The sequence below is a fragment of the Grus americana genome, chromosome 1, assembly GCF_028858705.1.
Source record: "Grus americana isolate bGruAme1 chromosome 1, bGruAme1.mat, whole genome shotgun sequence".
Classification (NCBI taxonomy): Eukaryota; Metazoa; Chordata; class Aves; order Gruiformes; family Gruidae; genus Grus; species Grus americana.
Window position 1 is genome coordinate 88,789,236 of NC_072852.1, and position 25,383 is coordinate 88,814,618.

Genomic DNA, 25,383 nt, shown 5'->3' on the forward strand with positions numbered 1-25,383 from the left:
AGCTCATGCGGATTTTCCCTGTGGAGTATACAGAGCCTCCTTCGCACAAAGCCAGAGCTCCTAAGGCACTGCCCTACCTCGGGACTAGGGGTCCTCTGCACCGCTGAGGTGTCGCCCGGGGGCGGGCAGAGGCTGCTTCCTCACAGAAAACCCGAGAGGAGAGGGAGCCGCAGGCACCGGCCGCGCTTACCCGCGTACCGGGGCCGGCGGCGGGAACACGGCGTGAGGTGCGGGTGAATGAGGATGGGCTGTGTGGGTATTAATAGGGCGGGGGGACTGGGATTCACGTTCGGAGGCACCGAGGAGGGGCAGCGGGGCGGAGAGAGCCGTTGCCGCCTTCCTCCCTTTAGGGCGGGAAGAAAGGGGTGGGGGGAGGTGGCGGCTGCGTCCCCATGGCAACGTCCGGCGGGCGGAGGCGCGCGCGGCCCGCTCGAGCCTCCACCGCGGCGTCGCTTCCGCCCCCCTCCCGCGGCGGGGCCGGCGATGTCGCTGCTGCGCGGGCCGCGACCCCGGGCCGCCGGCAGGAAGGGCCCCAGGAAGCCGGCGGCGATGGTTAAGCGGGACTGGGACGTAAGTGCTTCTTCCTCCCGAGTGCTCCGGCCTCGGCGGCTCTTCCCGCTCCTCCTCCGGCTTGCGGGCAGCAAGGCGGGCTCGGCGGCGGGGTTGGTTCTGCTGGGTGACGCGCAGATCGCGCTGTGGCCTTTTGCCGGCGAGGGAAGGAAGGGCCGGGGAGCCTCCGTGCCCACGGACGTGCTGGCTGCCGGGGCGGGGGGGAGCCTCTAGAGGTCACCGTCCTCCGTGGGGGCACACGTTAGGAGATACTGAGTGTGGATTTGGGCGGGGAGGGGATACCGTGACGGGGAGTTGTGTGTGCGTGGCGTGGACGTGACCCCTCTCGCTTCCTTGGTGCTGCTTGAGGTTAGGCCTTCCAGCTGGCAGCCTGGTCTTCAGGCTGAAAAGCATGCACAGTCTTGAGAGGGGTATTTTTACTGTTTGCCTACCTCTCTGAGGGTGGAATGCTTTATAATGCCATAAAAATACACCACTGTATAGTTTTACACTAGTTATATTGTAATTTTGAGGGCTTTTTTAAATCAAACTTGAAAAAAGTCCACTTCGTCCTCAGTTTTGGTTTTTGATGTGTTCTCTGGTTCCTGTTTGCAGAGTACTGTCCATGATTTGACAGTTCACCGTGCGACTCCTGAGGACATAGTAAGTTTAATATCAATCACTGTTCCTTCTCTGTAGCTAGGAGATTTAGCTGGTTATTTTGCATCAGTGTTTAGGATACTTTTTTAAGCTTCTGAAAATACTGGCTCTTTAGTGTTAGTTCTTTGTTTATGATATCATTCGTCCCCTGCTCTGGCAGTTGGTGTTTTGCAGTTTTCTGTTTCTATTAGGAAGCAGTAGCCATATTTTTTATTTCAATAAAGTGTATATCATCATAAAAGCATAAAAACTCAGTGGAATAGTTGAAGTTAAGTCTCATCTCTGCTGGAAGGACTGAATGATATGCTTTATGTTAAGAATCTCTAATTCTGAGGATACTCAATTTTCATTTAAACGATTTAATACCATTTCTTTATGCTGAACAACCTGTTCATTACAAAATATGTGAGTTCTATGTAGTTTTCCCAGGTAGCACTGATTACCAGGATGGAATAGGCAGTATAAGCTATTGTTGCTTATAAATTTGGACAGGTTAGTCAGGACAGATGGGTACAATAGCAGAGAGAGACTTGTTTCTATAAATGGTTGGCTTGATAGCTTCCAGACACTTTAGGAAGCACCTCACATGTTTAATTTGTATTTAAACTGAATAATATACATAATGCATATAAATATTTTTATTTAAACTGAATAATATATATAACTTGTAGAAGAAGAGAGAGAATATCTCTGGTGACTGATAGTGTTAAATCAGCAAAATGCATTATATCTTTTTATGCATATTATAGGTCATAGTGTTCAGGTTTTTTCCTCCCTTTATAGCTGAGAAAACTCTTACTGAGTCAGTGGTGTAGGGCAGATGGAAACTGCGAGACTTTCCTCATTCGCCTTTGGAGCCACTTTAAATTTTTCTGGTCTTGATGGCATTTTATGTTTGTGGATGTTTGTGAGGCTGTCATTGGTACTACCATGAAGTTAACATAAATTGTATTCAGTGCACGAATGATAAAATCAAGAAGAGCTTGTTAGCATTACCCTGCAAATTTTGCTTTAGATTGTCCCTTGATTTTGAAATAATTTCTTTCATGTTTACGTAGCTGCGTCGCCACGAAATACACAAATCAAAAAACAAAGTACTTGCACATCTGGAATTGCAAGAGAAAGCACTGAAAAGAAAATGGAAGAAGCAAAAACAACTGGCTGCTGATTCCTCAGAGAAAAGGAAATTGACTCTGATGCGTGAGGTGAGAGCTAAATCTGCACTTTCAGCCTGCTGCAGATGATTTGCAGCAGTAGTGGAAAACTACTCTTGCACATAGATCAATATTTGCTCCTCTTGTTGGATAATTTGACTTCGTATATGTGTACACTCTCCCTCTTCTATGTGCTGCGTGCATGCAATGATTGGAATAGGCTAACATATTAACTGACATGCACAGTTTTGCGTTTGATCCTTGTTGCCTGGCTATGCCCTCTGCAATTCTGCAGGCCTATTTGCGTCTGTTTGCAGAGTTAAACTGTGTGTTGTGAAAAGGATGTATGTTCTTTGTGTTCTTAATGCTATTGTGCCTTCTCCTCCTGTCTAGTATTTTTCTTTGAAGGAAACACGAACATTTCCCTTTCTGGGAGGGATATCGTTATCTGCCGTTGCTTATTTAAACAGAGAAAATGCAGAGTTATAGGGGCAGAAAGGGTGAGGCAAGAAATTGGTAAGGAAGAGCTTGTCTGGAACGAAAATTGACAACAAAGTTTGAGGGGCTATGGCTGCTATCAGACAAGTTTGTCATCTGGGAATCAAAATGCTTCTCAAGGCATTCTGAAGCATTCCAACTGAAAATATTAATGTTTAATTTGCTTTTGAATTTGGAACTGTAGTAGCAAACCTAAACTTAGCTAACAGAGACAGTAGCTTTTACTGTCTGAAAAGGGATTTCAGTGATTATCCTTTTGTTTACATGGCAGGTGACTCCTTGCTGTATGTTATGAAAACTAATCTCAAAACATGCTCATTAGCTTTCAGACTTCATCGGCACTTGTGCAAACTGAGCATTGTTCTTGTTGGTGAAGAATGATGATGAAAAATGTTCACCTAGCAGTTAATACAAACGTGATTTAGTCATCCTGTAAATATGCGATGGGTTAATCATCACAGACCTCTTCTCTCTTTCATCTTTTGTAAATTTTTTTAAGTCTTTCTGTGAACTCTGAGAACATTCAAGCATAGACAGAAACAAATGAAAGTACATAGAATTAAAGGTCATCTTCTAGTTTCCTATTTGACACCTGTTTCTCGGCAATCACAGTAGAATTTTTGTTAAGGATATTGTGCTAATCAAGCCTCAAACTGTAATTTTGACCTTTGTTATTTTCACACTTTTCTGCCTTGTGCAAAAAGCTGTGGACTTTTACACAAATTTCCCTCGTGTAATAGCAGGCTGGTTTCAGTAAGACTTCTATTCAGAAGTAAATTATGTATCACAAAGGTAGATTAGACCACTCGCTGTAAGATTTGTCTGGACTATCTATTATGTAACTTTGTTATTTCACAGGTGTGAAACTCAGGGTTAGGAAATAGTCTTCTGGATTTGTTGCCATTTCTAATGACAATGCACAAATTTAAATTCCTCTGGAGTGGTTTTCCCCTTCATATTTTAAGAGATTATTTTATTCAACATACCCTGTGTCTACTTCTGAATTAGAGAAAAGATGCTTCCAGATAGGAATACAAAAGATGATGATGCCGGGCAAGATGAAACCCATCGGGCTGCTGCTGTTTGAAACACTGGTGTCTTCTTGTGTGTAGAGAAAAAAAATAGATGGAGGGGAGTCACCATTTTTCCCTACCTCTAACTTAAATCTTGTTAATGGCTGGGTCCTGTTGTTCAGACTAACTGGGGAAACTCTTCATTCTGTGTCTCTCAGTAAAGCACAACCACTGTGGATTGTCTCCTTGTCTCTGTTATCTTGGTGATGGTTTTTTCCTTATTTACTGTTGTGAGTGTAGCTTCCTAAGCCTCGTGAGTCAACTGCAAAGACTCAGAGACAAAAACTAGAAAGATGCTGCTACTAGTGTGTTTTCTCTTGATGGAAAAGAGAGTAAAAATCATGAAATGGATGAGTGAAACTTAATCTTTTGGGGATTTGTCTGCCTAAAAATCTGAATGAAAAAATAATATGAGTTCATCTCTATACTGTTGATTGTGAATATGTAGGTACTGCACTGGTTGCTCCTCTAACAACTTATTTTTAAAATAACGTTAGTGTATTGCACTGAAGGGTAGGTGGTGAGTGGATTATCATAGTGGGAAGGTTTTACGATTAGTCCTGTTTAATTATCTTTAGTAAGCGTCTGAAACAGGAGGGAAGATGAATTCTAATGAAATTCATAGGTGATACTAAACTGGGACAAGGTACAGCACTCTGAATTTGTCGAGGGCATGTAAATGGGCCTAGGGGGGTTAGAAGCTGATATCGCTTTGTTTTCTGCTGATCACAAGCAAACGTTAGCTAATCTACCTTGGGAGCAATGCTCTAAAAATGTTCATAACATGTTCAGCAGGAGGGCAAAGCTTAGGAACCTGCTGATGCTGAAAGAGAGAATGAAAACAAATTATTTAGGATATTTTTTGTCTGATTAAACATGTCATCTTAGTTTTAATTGCCTTAGGCAAAGCAATCATATTTTGGAACAGGTAATTTTTTTTTTTTTTTCTTCTGCAGATCTGGCACGATGTCATCTAAAAACCTGCATTGTTTTGACATCAGATGGCTAAAATAGAAAGACTAGGTTTAGTTAGTATCAAGTGTAAAAACTGAATAGTGATTTGGAAGAGTGGATATGTGACATGATTGAGAGATGAATATTCACTGATTTGCTTAATTGGTTATGAGGAGATATATTGCAGTGTAATTCAGACTCAAAAGACTAGACAGACATGGAAACTAGGTATATGGAGAAACTTCTTAATGTAACAAAGCATAGCAAAATTAAGGGGAAAACCCAGGTGAAATGCTACTGCCTAGAATTTTTTGAATGAGGCTGAATGTAAAACAGCAAACTTATCAATGGGCACTGAAAGTAAGTCAGTAGAGGTAATAGTACATAGAGCGTTGAAACCGCTGCAAACCAGTTCCTCTTATGATTCATGGGAGAGCAGAAATTGTCCCTCAGTTCTCAAATTTTGTGTAGGAGGGCATACATGAGCCTGTCTCTTCTGTGGGATCTTCTAAAGTACTTGCAATCTCTCTGGCTAAATTTGATTAACCACAGTGAAGTGAAAGTCACTTACATATCTGGCCTCCTCTCAGGTGTTATTCTTAAACTACCTTCTTCCCAAATTGTGGGATATAATTTTACTAGTTCGCCATTTCCAGCTTTGTGGATGAAACCACAGGTCAGTGAGGAGTTTTGAATTGCGTTCTACCCACGAAGCCATGCCCCTGGTCAGCTCCGTTCGGCTCACAGTAGCTTTGAGTGCCTCTTGCTTTGCGCTCAGACCTCCCTCCTTAGGAGTCAACTGTCATGGTGTCAGTGATGGACTTCAAATACTGGGGAGGAGAGACCTTGAATACAGAAGCTGTACCTTGTGAGAAATGTGTGGAGATTCCCAAAACATTTTCTGATGCCAGATGTAGTTTGCTGTGTTTATGTCTGTTGAAACTTTTATGGCAGTTGGTGGCTTAATTTTTAGGCAGCATTTTCAGTAGTCAAGGCTGAATGAAACAAGTCTGCCTGAATTGGTTTGGATCTAATCAAATAGTGCAGGTTTTGAGTGTCTGTCAGATATAGGTAAGTGTTCTTCAAGTTGACAACATTGAGATCAAATTATTTGAGGATGCATGCTGATTTTTTTTTTTTAATTGCTAGATATATGTCTTCGTTTTAATGAGTGTGTTATAAACACCCAACTTCTTGTTTGTGTCAGGCTGAGAGGAGAAGGGCGTGAGAAGATTGGCTCTAAAGAGAAAGAGTCAGTGCTGATGGGGGCCCCAGAAGTAATAACTGTTTAATTTTTCAGAAAAACAAGGTGAATTCTTGTCACTCAGAATGAAGTATGTTTTTCTGATCTGTCTTAATTAGGATTTAATTGCACAGTATCAACTTGGCAAACATTGTCTTGCTAACTCTTTAGAAGAACAAAACCAAAAAAAACAAAGGAAAAATCTGTCTGCTCGGTATGAAATATTTCCTTATACACTATACTTTCAGATTCTGTCTGATCAATACCATTTGCAAGATGTATTGGAACGATCTGATCAGGTTATGGCTGTGGCAAAAGACTTGTTTGGGGATGCTCCTCGCACACGAACAGGTAGACCATCTCGTTTGTATGTGGTAATACATTCAGGATTATCTCCTTGCTTTTCATAAATAGTCTCCCTTTGCAAAGTATTCTTTTAAGCTGTTTTCATCTCGTCATCTAATGTAGTATGATTGATCCTGTTCATGTTGGATGAAACACAGATGAGGATAACACCTCCCATGGCAGGGTAGAGCCACCCATGGCTGGTTATTCTACCATATCGTTCCATTGTGGAATTTCTGATCACTTACTGCGAAACTCCTCACTCTCACCATTTCCACAGCCATGCTACTGGCCTGCACAGAGCACCAGTTCAAGCCACTTTAGTAGCTCTGATTCTCATTGCTACATGGGTTGACTGCTTGCTCTTGGATATTGTTGAGGATTTATCAGCAGTTTGTGAATGAGGCTTTTCCTTTTCTTATCCTGGTTTGTGGGTCCTTATGCTGCTGAAAGGCAGGACTGGCTTTGTATGCGAAATCTAAAGCTTAGATTCTTTTCTCTGTAGGCTACCATTCTCTTTTGCTTATAATGACTGTTTCATCCTACATGCTGCTTCCGCACAAGTGTATTTACACAGGTGAGGAGGACAAAAGCCTGGTACATGTCGAAATGTATTAAGATAACTCTATGGTTGGCCTTTGGCAGTTGTTAAAAGCAACGTACACCCCTATGACCCTTTTTGTGCAAAGTATGGGAACTTGATTTTTGGTACAAAGTCCTGCGACATGCTACAGACCAAATCCTCTGTGTTCTTCCGTCTTTTGTCCAATTCCTCTAGGTTTCCCTAATGTAACAATGGCTCCTAACTGTGACCTAGAATCATCCCAAGGACCCATTGTACAAAAATGTGATCCTCCCACTCAGCTTTCCATCCTTAGTGAATCTGTCATGGATTCCCAGGTAACATATATTCTGTTCCATGCATGTCCTCTGGCTTTTTTGTCGGCACAAAATAAGAATATTCAAAGGTAGAGTTTCCAAGCAGACCTAAACCCGTCTTTTGTGTATTGTATACCATGTTGATAACATATGTAGAAAATGGTGTTAAATGGAGTGGAATTTGTTTTGTGAGACTCTGGAAATCATGATTTTTTGATTTCTTAACCTTTGAATATGAGAAACAAACATCTTAATGTCTCCTAGAAGGTCTCTCATATTAGCATGCTTTCCCTTTCAAATTCTGGAATTATCAGCAAGAGAATGAAGTAATTACAGACTAAGAAAACAACTCTTGTGTCACTTAACTAATTGCTAGGTATTGAAATATGCCTCTGATTTTCTGACTGTGTCTGCATGTATGGGGACACAGCCAGTTGGGCTCCAGTTTATTTCTGATAACACACATGTAGATGTATCCTAGTTAACTCCACAGCCTTGATTAGTCCTAGAAGTTTAACTTTTAATACTTCACATTATTTTACAATTATTTAAATTTGTTTTAAAAGTTTAAAAATTGTTTAAATTTGTTTAAAATTTCATATAGATTGCCTTTGTGTTCTGTTTTCTTTTCATAACATGAGTTGTACCAGGAATGCTTGCTGTGGTTTGAAAACAGGCATATGACGCTCCCAGAAAGCAGCTCACTGCTGAAGACCAAAAGGGTTGTGGGAAAGTGATGATGTCATATTCTCATGGTTCTCTAATCCTGTTTCCTACCATCTTGTAAAAATATCTGCAATTTGAGTTGCAGAACTGCTCTGTCATGTATTTTGATGTGGTAGTTGGTTTTTTGGGTTTTTTTAGTATGAGGAATTAACTCTAGCGTCTTTGTAAGCTGTATCACTGGATGCATGCTGCAGAATAGGCTTAAATTTTTAAAAGAAATGCGTACTGATAGTTGTCTGCTGAGCTTCTGCAAGATTTTCTTTTCCTTATGTGCCTACAAAAATCATAGTTAAAGGCTATCTGGTGAAGCTTACCCAGAAGCCCAGAAACCTGATAGTTTGAGGAACCCTAATTCCAAATTTGATTGCTTAAATTTTGCTATGAATGTGGTGCATAGGATTGTGTTTTGGTCTGGTTGATTTTTACACATAGAATATAAATGTCATTTTGCAGATCTCATTGCAAGGCTGTTTAGCTTGTAATGTCAAATGGCTGAAATTTTAGAAATGCTATAATTTAGGTTGCTTTTCCCATCTCCTGCCTGCTATATCTCTGTATTTGTTTTGGTACAGTCTTTAAAGCTTTTTTTTATCCTACAGTGTGTGTGGTCTTTGTTATTTAATATGAATCATCCAGGTAAAATATTGGATATTGAATTAATCACTTGCTGTGTTATTTTCAGAGACAGTTGTCAGTATCAGTATTTCTTAGGTACTAAAGTCCCCAAAACTCTTCCTGCAGAAATGTGTGGTTTTCTTTCTTTTTTTTTTTAAATTTTGGGTTGGAGGTAGAGACTGAAACAAATGTTTTTGGTTTTTTCTTGAAACAATTTCAGAAAATTGATCTCTAACTTCTTCTTAAAGACAAATTGAAATTGCTCTTAAGTCCCTTTTGTTTTCTTTGTTGTCTCCTAAAAAGGCTCTTAATGAAGTGGAAGAAGAAGTATTATCAATCTATCAATCAGAAGATGGACACCGTGACTCTCTGAATTTCAAATCCAGCATCAATTCTGGCAGGTCAGTACAAATACATCCAGTCAGGTTTCCACCTTCTTAACACTGGAAGTAGACAGAGTTAAAAGGGCGTTGCATGGGTGTAGTTAAGTTACTTTTTCTGTTCCCCCCCCCCCCCCTTTCCTGACTTCAGAATTCTAGGGAAACCTTTTGTTGTAACATTCAGACTGGGAATGAATGTGAGCAGGGAACTCACCTAGGCAGTTACAGATATTTTAAAAAGCTCTTTCTAGACTGGACAGGTAATCTAGAATCACGCTATTATCCTATTACAATTCACTCTTATGCTTGTTTTGACTGTAGGCTACTTCGGTTACTGAGAGAAGAAAATTCCTTGGTGAATTCTCAGCTATGGGCTGAAAAGGATATGAGAAAAACTACCTTATCACAGGAATCAAATGTGCCCTTGACTCCAACAACTGTTTCTCCATCATTGGATCAGTCAGGTTGGATTTGCCAAATCACAGCGTCTCATGGGTTGTTAGGCTGTTCACAGGATCCTCTCTGGAATTCCTTTTCTGGGTGGGGGTGAGAGACAGATGTGCTAATTTGGCTCAGATGAATTTCCAGTGTAAAAAGCCAGCTCTTCTAATGAAATTACTTTATAACATATTACTATTAAGAACATATCTGAAATATTTGATGTGTGTATTTTTTGTTTTGTGTTTAAATCAGCCCTCAATGATACCTGTGTAGTCAAAAGAATCCATTCAAGACTTCAGAATGAAGATGAAGAAGAGACTGTAGACTCCACTTACACTGTGAGACAAGTGCTGAACCCGAACTCAAGGAAACAAAAGCAAATTGCAGCAAAAAGTTTAGTACTTTTAAAAATAACATGCCTCCCTTTGACCAAGGTCCTTAATATCGTAAGAAAATGTAGGTTGAAAGGGATCTTTGGAAGTCATCGTAGGGCTAATTCCAAAGTTTGACTGGGGGTGCCTTGTCCAGCCAAGTCTTGAGCATCTCTAATGATGGACATTCCACAGCCCCTTGGGTAGTGTATTCCCCTGTATTCTGCACGTTCATTGGTAAAGCAAAGTCCATAGCAATCTGGAAACCATAAATATGGCTCTTTGATGCTAGCCGTTACCTTGCTAGCTGTGGAGTCCTCTCCTGTGCAGGCCTTTTCTATTTCTCATATAGAGAATTCTATTCTATGCTGCACAGAATTATGCTGTATTTCAGTCCCCGTATTCTACATGCATTTGTATGGGGGGACTGACATCAGATACAAACTGTAATATGAAAGGACTGTTGTAAAAGAGTTGCTCACTAAATACAAGACCTGAAATCAGCTGATATTTTTTCCTGGCTGTTCACTGGCAAACTGTTTCCATGTTTTTAACTGAGAAGGAGGAAAGTATAAACAGGTAATTAAGATAAAAGCACCAAACAATCATACTTGAGAGGTACTAACGTGGTGGCAGAAAATGTGTTTTTTGATGGTCTGAAAATAACTGGAATGACTAGGGACAGTTTTTGATAGTCCATTTCAGCTCAGGGCAAGAGAGGGCCTCTCTTTTGATTACTTCAATAAACAATGTCTTTTCATTGGTACTTCATGGCTTTCTAAACAAGTTGAAATTCCCATGACATTTTTTTTTTCCTCTCAGTGAAAAGAAAACAAACTGCACAGAACTTTGCAAGGCATAGGAGAGATGATTCTCCAGCTAATTCAATCCCCATTGACCTTCGGAGAGACAACAAATCCAGCCTAGATGTTCTCAACCGCATGATACATGAAGTGGAGCATGAATTGGAGGAATATGAGCGATGTACAGGTCGTGAGGTTCAAAAGACTGAGAGAAGTGAAGGCCTTACCGGGTTTACCTTGTCACTGGTGAACGCTCTCTGTCGTTTGATGCGCTACCTCAAAGAGGTGAGAAGACTTTGAATTGCTTCTGTAGAGAGAATGAAAAAGGATATAAAGCTACTTTACAGATGTGAACTTTGGTCTTTCCTGGCTCCCAATCAGTTTACTTTGAAGTACAGTTATCATTGCTTATTATTTGGATTGGATGCAATCAGGAGTTAAAATTTTTAGTTTGCTACAAACAGGTATCCCTAATGAAAAGGGAGGAGTTGACTGCAATGGAAGTCTTTCAGTGACTATTAGCAGAAAATACCAATTGAAATAGTTTAAATTTTTTATTTAAATATGTTCAGAGTTGTAGCAGTGTATTAACTACAGCCTTGTTTACAAATTAATTTTCTTCCTTTGCCTCCCAAAGGCACTGCAGCAGTGGACCCAAATCCCCAATTTTCTTTGAGGGATTCCTTAGCTCTCTTTTTCTATCCATAGCAGCAACTTCACCTTAAGCAAGAATGACCTGAAGTGCTCACTATAGCAGTGCGCAGCTGGGGATCAATGGAATTCCATAAAGAAGACTACCTGTAAGCTGTGTAGAAGTCCTTTTTGAAAAAAGAAAAAGAGTGGGTTTTATCTCATCTCTAACGCAGAGCTACTCGAGATGCAGCAGTGGCTTGTTCACTGAGTCTATGTGAAATTTTAAACCAGATTATGGCAGTTCCTGCACTCTTTATAGATGCAGCAGAATATATTATCTAAATTCCAATGCTCTATTTCATGGCAAAGGCAATAGATTCCTAATGAATGTGGAACTGTCATATTTTGGTTCCTTTTCAGAATGTATAACTACTGAGGGGAAAAAACCCAAAACACATTATAAAATTTGAATTCTTTTTTTTCTGTCTGGATGTATAACAATTTATTCCTTATATTACCCTGTATTTAATCTGTATGGAAGAATTTACTTTGAATAAGACCTGCCTCAGAAGCAAATGTTAAATAATCAATTCAAGAGTGAAAAGCCACTACCATCAGAAGATGGACCTTGGCTGAGGAGATCTTATGTTTTAAAAGAAGTTTAGAATGTTTGTTCTCTGTTAAAGTTGTAATGCCAAAGCAAAGTATTAAATTTGGTTCTTTTGCAATTATGGGGAACGATCTTCTGGACTTACAATAGAATGTTTTCCACTTACTATGAAAACATCGATTTAATAGCATCTAACTCAAATATAATTGCAGTTATAACCCTATTTAGATTGTCTTTAATTTGTGTTCCACAGAAATGAGTTATTCTTGAGCCTCAGACTTGCTCCAGAACTAATCCAGATTTTCTTTGTCATATTTTTTCTTAGTTGCTATTTTCTCTTTATGAATGTAACATTCAATGTATCTTAAGAGCTTTTACCCTATGCAGACAGAAGGCCAAGGAGTCTGAGTGTTTAATGAGACTATTTTGAAAGATGTATACTGGCTCTTGTACTCCCAATTTTTACTGAGCACCTCTGTGATGTGGTTTCTACTTTAATACCTGTGCGATCATTCCTTCCTTCTAGGACTTGATTGTTGCTTGCAGAGTTGTCTGCAACTTTTTTAGATATACTACATAAATTCATGAGCAGAAATATGTAAAAGTCGCTTAAGCTACAAAGTATGCTTACTCATATTCAGAGTTGATTGAGATAGTGTGCATCCATAATCTTCTCTGACTTTTCCCCTTTTCAAGGAACTTTAATTACAATTAGAATTTGGGAATTCACTGGGAAGAAGCACAGCTTGTCTGAGTATTTCCTAAAACCTGGTCCCTGTGATGCTAGGACTAAATCAAGTGCTCCTGTGCACCATATGTCTTGCCTAGCCAGGAGAGTTAGCAAAGTTCCAATGCCTGAACTATAGCTGGCAATGCGTTTCAAGAAAGTGACTTTGCAGCAGATATTTAAAAAACCTCTGATTTCAGGTAAACAACCAGTCTTCAAGAGTTTTAAAAGCTTCTAGAAAGATTTCCTTCCTCTTCTGGGGAGAAAAGAATATTTTCCAGCTTTGCTGCAGAAAAGCTGAATGCAGAAAAATTACGATCAAGGACGTTGCTTAATTTATTCTCAAAATTATATATAAAAAGTAGGAAGAGAAACTTGAATTACTGAATCTTTCATGAAAGTTGTATTAATATCTGATTAAAAAATCTACTCCTACAAGAGGAAGCTAGTGAATATAGAAGAGGCTAGAGAAAAGGGGAAAAAGAAACTTCTGAAATGTTTGCCAAGCTTTACAAAATTCTTAAAGGGAAGTGGATGAACCTGACTTGGTTCCTAAATGAATTTCTACGTAATCTGCCAAATGTTAGAATTTTTTTCCCCCCATTCTTCTAAGAATGCTGTTTCTTTGCCAGACTCACAGGGTAAAAAGTTAAGAGTATACGCTTACTACATTAATCTTTAATCACTTTATGTGGCTGCAGAGCTGTTGTGTTTTTACACTTCTTCCTTGGTGGTTTTTCACTTCTGGTCTCAATGCCAGCAGAAAATAATCTATGCTATGTTATGGGTAGCTCATGCTCTAATTTTGTCTGTGCAGCAGAAAAGAGTACCCCAATTGCTTTTCAGGATCTCTTGTGTTTTGGAGATAGGATGTATTTTTCTTATTCAGGGATTCCTTTGAGTAAATGCAGGCAACTATCTGGGAAAGGGCTCCATCTGCTAATTCTGATGCATTTATATGACTTTGTAACCTCTGTTCTTTTAGCTACGATGGTCCAAAAAGTGGCAGTTGTGTGTTCCATTTACCTATTAGAGGTGGAAGGGACCCTTTAGTGTCTTGTAGAGGAAGCCTGGCTACTGCAGTGATCTATCTTAAAATAACAGATTGATAATATCTTTTGAAGGCAAGAGGTTCTTTACAGTAAGGTTTTTTGCCTTGTGCTCAAGTAGATTACTCAACAAATAAACCTTTTTGTCATCTTAATAAATTAAACCCTCTAGAACTTTTTCTCTCTCTGAGGGAAAATATTAGAAAGTAACTATTTCTCCTTTATTTGGTCAAATTTATCTTCATTAATGAATTAAGGAAACTAAAGAATAAGCACACATAGCACAGGATACTGACAAGCATCATCACACCTGGAGTTACTTGATTACTGTATGAAGATTCAGTGACTTACAAAACAGTATCCATGCAGAGAGACAATGCTTGAAGCTACAGCCTGTAAGTTGTAAAGGCAGAACAACAAGGATGTATAGAATTCCTTACAGTGTTCTGTAGTAACAAAGAAGGAACAGTAAGCTCTCTGACAGTTTTTAAGCTCTGCAAATTGGATTTTCTTGTGAAAGTAATGAAGTCAATTTAGCAAAAGGGGGAATAGCTGTTACAGTATGACGTGATACGGACCCATCCCTGTTTCCAAATATGAATCTGTATTGGTGATAGTGGGTTTTTAACTTTTTCTCCCTCATTAGAGTGAAATGCAACTGCGTGAGAAAGAGATGATGAGACAGCAGCATGAGGAGATGTTGAATGAACACAGAGAACTGATTGATGCTCTGACTGCAGAAATACTTCTAGTGAGGGAAGAAAACAGTACTTTACAGGTACTGTATACATCCCCCTCAGGATGACTCGCTAGAATACTGAGTTGTGTCACAAATGTGCACTGAGATGCGTTGTCATATATTCAGGAGATTTTAACAATAAACAGGAAGAAAATGATAAAATTGAATGAGGAGTCTAAGAATGATACTAGCAGGCATGGAGGAGGGGGAAGGAGTGTTTGGAAAATCAACATTTTATCTTCCTGTATGATATTTAACTTTAAAGCCTGAGAAAATGCTAGTTCTATTAAACTGAGCTTTACTTTATCAATCTAAAGATTTAAGCATCTGCCTCCACACTTCTGTACTGTTAACACTACTGGAGCAACAGAGTAGACTAGATATACTACTACATTTTTCTTTTTTTTTTTAAGTTTGCAGTGTAGATTTGTTCAGTGGTTACATTTGGGAATGAAGCAATAAATGTGCATTGGAGAGGAAGTGGGGTGATGAGTTAGGAAAATGGAAGAAGAAAGATTTTCTTTGAGGCAGGAAAGAAAACAAATGAGAAACATGGAGACACAAGTATTTAAAACCTCACTAGAATCCCACAAATTCATGCAGTGGTATTAAGAGACCAAATTTCTTCTCAGCTGCCTGTGGTATATAATCTAATTCCTGTTGCTAGAATACAGATTTCTGTCTCTCTCCTGTTTTTCTTTCATCCTTTAGAAGAAGCTTCAGCAATACATGATGGTAACAGACGAACAGCTGATATCTCTCACAGAAGCATTTAAAGGCCTCCTGTTGGTAGAACCTAGAAGAGAACAAAGTCCAAACCATTTTGGAATTGCAAGCAAAGGTCCAGTGAGTGGCCAAGGTGTGTGCACTTGTGTGAAGGATGAAATGGGAGTTGTGACTAGTTTATCCCAGTATTGGAAAATTTGGTATTTAATAGATGTCTACTTGAATAAATACCTTTTGCATGAGTGTGAATCTCACTTCTGGAAATTCATATGCCATGGGTTCTGCTGTGAGCACAAGCAGTTTGCTACAGATTATTTTTTAACAATATTATAGGTTGTATTCCATCCCCACTGGCATCCTTCTGTCTAGATCAGGACTTCAAGATTAATCTTTTAAGCAAGTCCTGGGCTTAAGCTTTAAGTGATACATAATATATTATATTTTTTTTAAAAAGGCAGGGGGAAGGGAGTAGCCTTCCCCCATTAAAAGAGGGCTTACAAAGTCAGGTTAATTCTGAGGGTCCTAAAAAAAAAAAAAAACCCAACCAAATCCCAACTGCATCGGGATCCACCTTTCTGTTGCTGAGGCAGCCTGACAGTATGAGATTGGTTCTTCCATGAGACACTGGAGGTCGCTGCTGACCAGAAACAGCAGCTGCTGAGGCCTGTTAACTAACCAGGCAGAAGTCTTGTTTCTTGATATTTGTGACTTTGAATCAGAGGTGAATGACTAGTTGAGTGATATATAACATAAGACACAGGTCAAGTTAAGCCAGTAGCATTGATGGCCAAACTAAATAAACATGATTCACCTTGTACTTTCAACATTCTTTCACCATAGAGTGTTCTCCCAGCCGTCTTTCCTGATCGGTTGTTTAAATGCATCAGTTTTGCTGTCGAGGTCAGTAACTCCTTGTGAATCCCAAGATGCCTTGGAGCTATTTGTACTCCATAGTGAATGTTGTTTTTGTGGACATTTTTGTGGTAAAAAACTTTATTACTGACTGTTTCTGTGGGGTTCTGAGGAAGAAGCCACATACCAGATGCCTTTTTTGTGATTTCTCCAGAATTTTTAAAAGCAAACAAAAAACCCCACCCCAAAACATAAAACCTAAATGATAAAAAGTGCTCCTCAAAAAAAAAAAAAATCAGACAAAAAACCCAAACCTTCCTATTCAACAATTCTGCAGGACTCGAATTTCCAAATGTTCTTTTCTTATTGGTTTCCCTTCTCAGGAAAAGGCATTTTCCTGAGAGGAAAGCTTTCTAAAGTTACAAAAACATTTCTTCCTCCTCCTCCTTCAGAAGGAGATCCCTTCTATCCTTAAGGTGTCTGACTGGATGCGAGACATTTGAGGTAGCTAGTTTTAGCACAGAGACCATGCATAAGTTACCAGAGGACTTCTCTGGAGAAAGGGTGGCTCAGAGAGGAGTGGGGAGGATATCACAGTGACAAATAGCATATGAGGATACTTTGGAAATGCAGTTCTGTACAGTGAAGCAGAGCAGGAAGATATTTCTCATTTCTTGCCAGGGTCATTGAATAGTGGGTGGCAGGTTTTAAATTCAATCTCAGAATCTCAGTAATGTGAACACAAGCAGTATTTTATGTGAACAGGCTCTTCTGACTCTTTGCCTTTGAAGGGTGCTTTTTGTCTCTTGCATTATGGGATGAGATATGTTCTGCTTAATTTTCTGCTAACTTCTCTTTTGGGAGCAAATGTCTTGAAGGGAGAATTCAAAGATAGCACTGATGGAGCGGTGGATATAAGCATATTAAAATTACCGTTGTCTCATAGCTAGCTACAACTTTGATTTCATGCTTTTTATTTTGTGTCTCCCTGCTACGTTCAAAATAGAACTATAAGCTAGTTGTAGTTAAATACCCAAGAATAACTTCTCGTTTTTACTGAAGAGATATCTGATTTGAATTAAGTCAGAAAAAGATCATCAGAGAGCTCAAAAAAGCTGCAGATTGTCTTCTACTCCACCATTGTTGCAATCAAATTTATTATATGGGGGCATTAGGACAAGTGCGTAGGTCTGCTTTTCTCAAGAGAATAGTACCAAATGCAGCTCACTTAAATACCTATTCCTCACAAGTCACATTTCTGTAATTCTTGTACATGGGCTACAAACAGATCTCCTGCCAGTATCCTGAAATGGTGAGGCCACATGCAATAGCTCTTCTTGCTCTTAAGGCCAGTGAAGATTGGCGTTATGCTTGAGTTCTGTACCTGCGGATCCGAAGGATGTTAGGAGTATGTGGGGAATAAACTCTAGTCTGTCTTTTCAGATACCTGATCATAACAGTTGTCATTAAGATTTTTCTCTACATTGCTATTGCACTAAAACAATTTTTTTTTTAATTCTATTCCTGCTTTGTCTCTTTCTTTAGAAAAACCTGATTTGAGCAATTTCGAGCCCAGGACTGATGCAGGCAAGAGGGAAAATATGCTGAAATTCCCACAGGAAGAACTTCCTTTCAAGTTTCCCCTGAGACCAGGTGCCTCAGGTGGTGCAGGAGCTGGTAGAAGCTTGCCAGCTCACATCTTCCAGCCAGCTGTGCTGTTGTCACCCCCCCGGCAGAAGAGCAATCAGGAGTTGTCTCCCCTCCAGAACGGTGAGATCTCTCTGGCTGTGGTAGACTTGTGAGTCCGTGTAGTGTGTTGCTATTGCAATCTCCCAAGCTCACATTACCTTTGGAGATGTATATTCTACGAACACTTATAAACTGTATGCCTAGACATTTAAACTGTATGCCTGGATTTCCTTTAGACTTCCTGTCCCCTGCAGTTCTCCATCTACTGTCTGTAGTCCTGTCAATGGCAATCAAGATTGGCATTTTTATCTTTTATTTGATTGTCACTTCTGTATGATTTGCTGTAGCAATTTGTCTATGACGTACAGCACATCATCTCAGTTCTCCATCTGCTGATGTTATCCAGCCTCCATCACCTTTCATGGTGGGACCACAGAAGACTGGGAATTCAGTACCTCCACAGCTCCTGCTGCAGACAAAACAGAATGTCTGTAGGCTGCATGGTCTTGCTTTGAGCCAATCTTGATTTTTAAGGAGTTCGTAGGGCAATTGGAAGTTTATATCTAATTCAGCATTTTGGTGGGCTGCTGTGCTGTGAGGAGGCGTGTAATAAATCTGGAGGAAAGAGCAACATCTGGTTTCAGTCCCATTGAGAGCTGTCAGATGTTCCTAGACCTGACTACCGTTTAGCTATGTGAGAAATGTGTGGTTACTCTTGAAGGCCATTAAGGATGCTAAATGGCTCAACAAATGTTAAACTTCTTGAATGTTTCTTTATGAAAAATGATTCATAAAACAGATTTGTGTGTAAATTTTTAAATGTCATGCTCTGGTCAAGAGGTAAAAGCTAAAGCTCAGGAAGGAATGGGCTATTTGGCATATAAAGCACAGAAAAACTGGTTTTGATCACAAAATCCAACTTGGACTTAACATGTAGCAGCTGACAGTGCTGTAACATATTTGGTCGTGTGTATGGTGTGTTACCTGTTTGCTAACGATGACCACAAAAGATACCTAACTACTTTTGTTGGCCAGAGTGCTTCCCCTTTCTTAGGGGCTGAGTAAATAGCTAGTTTGTTATTATGCCAAAAGTATTGGATTATTTTATTTTGTTATTCTAAAAGTTTTGTTACCAACCCAGTATAAATATCAGAGCTGAAACACAAAGTTACAGTTTATTAGGTAAGGTAACTGGATTTTGGAAAAGGGAGGACTAAGTAAGAAGTAGTGTTTGATCTGTCAGCTACGAAATTCAAAACAATTTATCATCTTCTCTCTGACTTCTCTCTTAATCTCTAAATCATTTAAATGTAAGACTGTTTGCAATAGGAAGTATTAAACATGGTGAGTTCTTGCAGCAGTATCTTGTATAGAGTGATTTTGATCAGCAACGTGACACCATTCAGGCTAGATGTTACAATTCACATTCCTGTTTGATTATTACTAGCATGATGCAGTAATGTTAGTTTCCCTGATGAGGATCACATTTCTCTTTCTTTACTATTCCTTTATTTCTTGTTTGTAGAGTTTACAGCCATTTCTCAGTCTCCTGAAAACATCGAAAGAGAACTGTGCAAGGAAGGGAGTTCACCTTCCTCCCTGAGAACACAGAGCACAACTAAAGAAAACTGCCTCATCTCTCGAAGGCAACCAGTTCCTCCTGCAGACAAAGACTTGGAGAGTTCCCACGAGAAAATCAGTCTGTCCTGCCCAGGTGACACTAGGAAAAACAGCACAGCTGAAGAGTTATTTCAAAACCGTGATCTGCTGGGACAGATAGCTGAGCTCACACGGCAGAACTCTCTAATTAAAGCTCAACTGAGCAAATTCAGAGGCTTCTCTGAAGACACAGGTGACTGCCTACATCAGCCAGACCCAAAACAAAATGCAAGTCCTAGTCCAGACTCTTCACAAGGACAGGTGAGAATTTAACAGAAAAGGAAGGCTGGATTCCCCTTTCTGCTGATCTCTTTTCCCATAGCTTACTGATGCTTTTAGGCTGTTTCTTTCCTGTTGTCAGTTGTTGTTAGGAAAAGAATAGCAAACCAAATATTCTTTTCATTCATTTCCTTGGAGACTTGTGACTTTTATCATTCCCTAAGGAGCTCAACAGTAGCTTCTCATGTTGGTACCTGAGTGCAGCATATTTGTAAGTCTAGGATGCTGCAAAAAGACATGCATGTGACTGCAACATGATCCATGCAACAAGGTATGCCACTTGTAGCTTGGATAATATTAACAGCGAAAGCACTGCACCACAGGTTCTTGTCAGCCTTGCAAAATACATATTTAAATCCATGCCGAACATATCTCCTGCTACTGTGACCCAAAATCCCATGAGATTAAAGTTAGTGCAGGAACATCTCTTGCAAATACTTGATTATAGTGGATGTACTAGTTGGGTCTGTCTGTCAGTCCTGCTGTGTGGTGAAAACCCCAAAATCTTCGGGAAAGAGAGAGCCTGAAGGCTTCGGTTCGCATAGAAAAACCTTTCATCTGCGACTAAACAGCTGTTCAGTGGCACCCCAGTGAGTGGAGTTAACATCACAGAAATGCTTAATCCCTGCCCTTGCTAGTGTCTTGACTTTTGTTCCATCGTCATGGCTGAGTTACTGCTCAATTGAGGATCCTGAAGATGTTAAATTTCCTTATGTAAATGTAGCCTGAGAGTGTTGTCACTTTCCATATTGTATTATGTTGTGTAATATTTATTCCTTTAGTTGTATGAGACGATGCAAACTTTAAAAAGTGTTGTTTTTGTGGAAGCAATTACTGGAGGAAGAGGGGAAGAGGTCAAAGTGGATGAAAACCTGGTTTAAAGATGACTTCCAGGATACTTCTGCTAAAAATCTGCTTTTGCTTCCCTACACCCTCCTGAATATGTGTGTCTCTGAATATTTTCTTAATTATAGTTAATTGATGGATGGTTGGGGGTTTTTTGTTTGTTTTTTTCTTAAATGATACAGACAATAGCTGTTTTTTTCCTGGTTTTAGGAAGACCACTTTAAAATATTGTTGTGTTTAGTCATTTAAGGACTTAGACACAGGACAGTGAAAGGGACAAAATCAGATTTTTCACAGGAGGTGCTATATAATTACATTTACTTTCAGCCTGAAAATGAAATGTATAGTACTTGAAATATATTGCATGCTCTCCTCGAAGGTGCAAATTGTAAGTTTTTAATTGGAAGCAATTATCCAATTATCCAAGTAGACTCATCTTGTGGTATCGAAGAGCTTGGAGGAAAGAATAGCAGAGCTGAATCGTCAGAGTACAGAAGCTCGTGATAAACTATTACAGCTAATAGACCAGCAGAAATTAGCTGCTGCTGATACGGTCCCTCCAATGACATCTCCGGTTCTGCCCCCATCCCTAAATTATACCGGTAAGTACCCAGCTTCAGGAGAAACAAAAACTAGTAAGACAATTTTTTTCTCTTTTGAGAGTTCTCTGTCCTGGTCTGATTGGATCAGCGGTTGTGGTCAGCAGTACACTTGCTGTTAATGACTGTGTGGTACAAACACTCCTTACTTCAGAGAGCTAAAAATATATCAGCTAAACTTCTCCTAAAGTTTGTTTCTTAGTAATTAGTCTGCTGCAAATATCATGCTTTATGGTAAATCTGTTCTTTGCTATGTCCTTGTCTGCAGAACAGTTTTGCTACATAGTCATTGATGGGCAGAACTGGGCTTTTTAATCGGTCCTCTCTGCTAGAGAATCTTTTATGAAAAGATTAAGTATTTACATTAGGCTTTGAAGAATCACGGCAGAGTGATTATCTAATTCTCAACCACATTTTAGTTTTTGGTCTTTTGGGTGCTCTTTCCATCAGACTGCCTTGCTGAGTTACTGCCAGTGCTAATAGAAAGAAATAACTGGAGCTTCCAGTTATCTGAAGAGGTAAATAAGTGAAGGGAATATTCTTGCTGATTCAAGATTCCTAGATTAGCTGCCATGTGTAATTATAAAGAAAATCACTTTCCAGCAGGTGAGGGCTGCTTTATCTTTTCACGGAGTCATTGTAATTACAGGCAGAACTGCACATAAGCACGTACACATGCTCTGTCTAGGACACCCGCCCTTTCCTCCTTCCTAAACCATGAGGATGTATAAAGGGAAGGACTTGAGGGGGAGAAGAGACCACGTGTGTGTGCGTATGCATGCAGGTGCATGTGCAATGACTCACGCAGTGGGATCATAACACTTTTAACACTTCTGTGTCTGTTGTAACATAAATTCAGCACGAAAAGTAAAATCTTAAAGGCACAAAATAGAGAAATCGGAAGTCTAAGCTTCTGATTGCCAAAACCCAGAAGGTTTATCCATGGAAGAATTGTTCTATATCTGTGCACGTTGTCCATAGTTTCTCTGAGTATCTGCTTTCAATATCCTTCATTTTCAGAGAGTGGGTATCGGGGTTGTTTAGCCTGATGTTTTTATGTCTGATCTGTATCTTCTATGCAATTGTGAAGAATTATGTGATGCCTCTCAAAAAATGGGAAAATGAAATGAATGTTGTGCAATGTTGCTGTGTTCTCATCAGAATCAAGCTATTATTATTATTTATTGCCTAGAAAATGCAAGGAGGACAATTGAAGTGTCTCTTCCCATGGCAGTTGCTATGGACAGCTCTAAAGAAGATAGTGTTTCCCCTGCCAGTATGACTAGTATAAGAAGGTAAAAGTTAACTCTTTACAATTTCTTGATTACCCATGCAGCAGAACTTGAGCTCAGTGGAAAAATTGCCATGTTTTTCTCTGGCTTCATGGACTTTCCCTGACTTCATCACACTCAACTCTGTGGAAATGGGACAAAGGTCCAATAGCTTTTTCACAACTTCCATTGTTTGTATTGAAAATACTTGCAATGCGACATAAGAGAGATGACATGGGTTGTCGAAGACTAATGATGAGGGGTCCTAACTCGTGATCTGAGACATGATTCTAGTAGTCACTTCCATTTTTCACTTTTTCAATCTCATTTTGAATGCCTACAGGTCTGTAGGAGACTCTAGCAAACCTTGTTCACCCCTAAGTGCCACATCAGAAAGTGTGGAAATAACTCCTGTCAGCCAAAGACCAAAGGTAAGACTGAAAAATCTTCAGCCAGAAAGTTTGATTGCGGTGTCATATAAGGAAAAAACAAGACAGGTAAAGAAGGAGAGGGAGCTCTGTCCTACCTTAAATCTACTGTGTCTAACAGTAGATTAGCTGCGTTTTCTGTGCAGTTAACATACCAGGGTTTACATCTGGACTTGAAGATTGCTGTTTAAAAATCTCATTTAATATTTTTATAGCAAATATAAAGTGACTATTTGAAACTGAAATCAGAATCTCTATGGCAGTTTGGATTCTGGACAGTTGGTAAGGGGAGACCTGAGTGCTAGTGACATTAGTTGTTTGCTGCCACAGAGCTGTTATTTACAAGTGAATAATCCTGTAACCACATTTTCTGCTGTGGCATCTTCATGCGTTAGAACTGGGAACCTCTGGCAGTCTTTCACTGGTGGCTCCAGAGAATTTCAGGTAATCATGATGATGTACTGGTAGAGCCACATATAAGAGGCAAGCGAGCTCTTAGCAGTTGCATAAGTCAGTTGCTAAACGATAAAAAATCCAAATTCAAATAAAAATCCCCCATCTAGATTTCTGATTCCTGATGTGCAAAGAGAAGAATATACTACAGCAAGATGCTTTCATGGGGAACTCCAGGCAGTAAGTAGTATACTCTGGTAAACCAGTCATAGATCTGTTTATATGCTTTAAAGCAACCAGGAGGAAATATTAATACCGTCTTTCCTGATGTCCAAAATAACCTAAATTAGGAGTGATAAAGAGAAACAACATTTGGGTCCAAGGCTCCCTATCCTGATAGTGAAGTATACGTCCCCAGATGGGAAATTTGGAATACTTAAAGTAGATGTGGCTTAAACTAGGTGCTTAAAGTAGGTGGTATGATTCCCTCCATGGTGCAGATGGCAGACAATTGCTACATATCAGTGAACTGATATGTACCAATCCTACACAAGCCAGCACTAACTAGCAAGTCTGTGGGAAATTTACCATGTATGAATTTCAACTGGCTGCTTCTTTTGCAGGTGGAAAAGCAAAAAGAAGAAGGCTGGTTTGCATTGTCAATGCACATTATGTAAAGGAAGCAGCACTCAAGTCCTATGTTTTTTAATATATTTTTTTTTTGTGAATCACAATTAGATTGCAATAGTCCCTCTCATCAGATGTACAGTTTAACTCTGAAGTGCTTTCATGTCGGTGCCATTAGTATAGAAAGGTCTATATGCTTATTGCATTTGTGCCATACAGAGTACTGTAGGAAGTCCTGGGAATGAGTTTCTGAATGGGACACGCTGCTGTGACATTACACCTCTTCACCAAATAAATCTTTCACAAGATTGTAAACTCAGCCTGCTGTAGCAATACAAATGAGCATGTGATATCTGCGTTAGATATGCTGAAGACAGGAGGGTTTAGAAAATGCATGTGAAACTTTCTGGACCATGTATTCGCACCAGATAGGGGAATGAAAAAAACAAGAAAAACTGAGATGAGGGAATGTACCTATGTTCAAAAGCAACCTGGAGATTTGGGAGCCAGTCTGTTCCTGCTGGATAAGAATTTGCATCCGATATAATTTGTTCCTTCTGTGGTTTACAGTTGCTCCCAAAAGCTGTGTTTTCTGTGCAGTTAACGTACCAGGGTTTACGTCTGGACTTGAGGATTGCTTTTTAAAAATCTCATTTAATATTTTTATAGCAAATATAAAGTGACTATTTGAAATTGAAATCAGAATCTCTATTTGCTATGTACTAAAGTATGCTCTCTTTGATACAATAGAAAACTGTGACATGAGGGTAATTGTATTAAGCTGCTTTGTTATGTGTGTGTATATAATGACCATGGTTTTTTATTGGTTTTATTTGACTTTTTAAAGTAGTCATCATTTTATTATTAACAATTGACAATAAAATCTAGGACTGTGAGGAAACGCTTATACATCTGTTCCTTACATTGTAGTAAGCCTGGGCAAAAACCTTTATAATGGAGATAAAATAATTGAAAAACATCTGCAAATCTGGGGAAGAAAATATCTGGAAGTCTCAAAACCAGATTTTGAGTAGAGTTGTTTTAATATTTTTCTTTTTTTTAACTGTTAAATTTGCCCCTGAAGATACAGATGGGGTGAGGTATTAAAAGGGGCCAGCCCATATCCTTTCAATCAGTTCAGTTTTAGGAGAATGAATAAAAGATACTTCTATTTTTTTCTTTTCCTTTTTTCATTTTTTTTAAAGGGGAGATGTCTTTTAAACAGATTTAGAAAATTTAAAAAAATGTGGGATTCAAAAGAGGACTTGTTCAAATATTCATTGATATTTCTGCAATTTATTTTTCCAGTGTTAACTTTGGGAAGTGAAGAAGGCTTATAGTCCTGTATTTTGGGAAATAACACTTAGAATTGCCTGGCAGAAGTCCCCCAACTCATGCAGAGACAGGAATGCCACGGCTGGGATGGACTACATACCCATAGCGCCCACACATTAATACTGTTGCTTCTGACTTCCTCCAAGCTAATGGTTGCTACAAATGCTCTGTAACCATTTAGTCTGAGTTCCCTTTTGGAATACAGGATTGGAGTTAATCTTTTGAGTCAT

The 25,383-nt window shown here is 39.3% G+C and overlaps 1 protein-coding gene across 1 annotated transcript; it reads left to right on the forward strand.

The window, feature by feature from the left end:
* Nucleotides 1–392: 392 nt before the first annotated feature.
* On the forward strand, nucleotides 393–24,719 carry SPICE1 (spindle and centriole associated protein 1). Its single transcript, XM_054847787.1, is given in 18 exon segments — nucleotides 393–409; nucleotides 411–570; nucleotides 1,165–1,212; nucleotides 2,268–2,414; nucleotides 6,380–6,482; nucleotides 7,255–7,376; nucleotides 9,000–9,097; nucleotides 9,398–9,540; nucleotides 9,770–9,910; nucleotides 10,711–10,976; nucleotides 14,357–14,488; nucleotides 15,161–15,308; nucleotides 17,573–17,797; nucleotides 19,242–19,636; nucleotides 20,931–21,102; nucleotides 22,292–22,394; nucleotides 22,714–22,801; nucleotides 23,815–24,719. Coding segments are annotated over 18 exon segments (2,562 nt in total). The 3' UTR covers nucleotides 23,869–24,719.
* The last annotated feature ends 664 nt before the right edge of the window (nucleotides 24,720–25,383 follow it).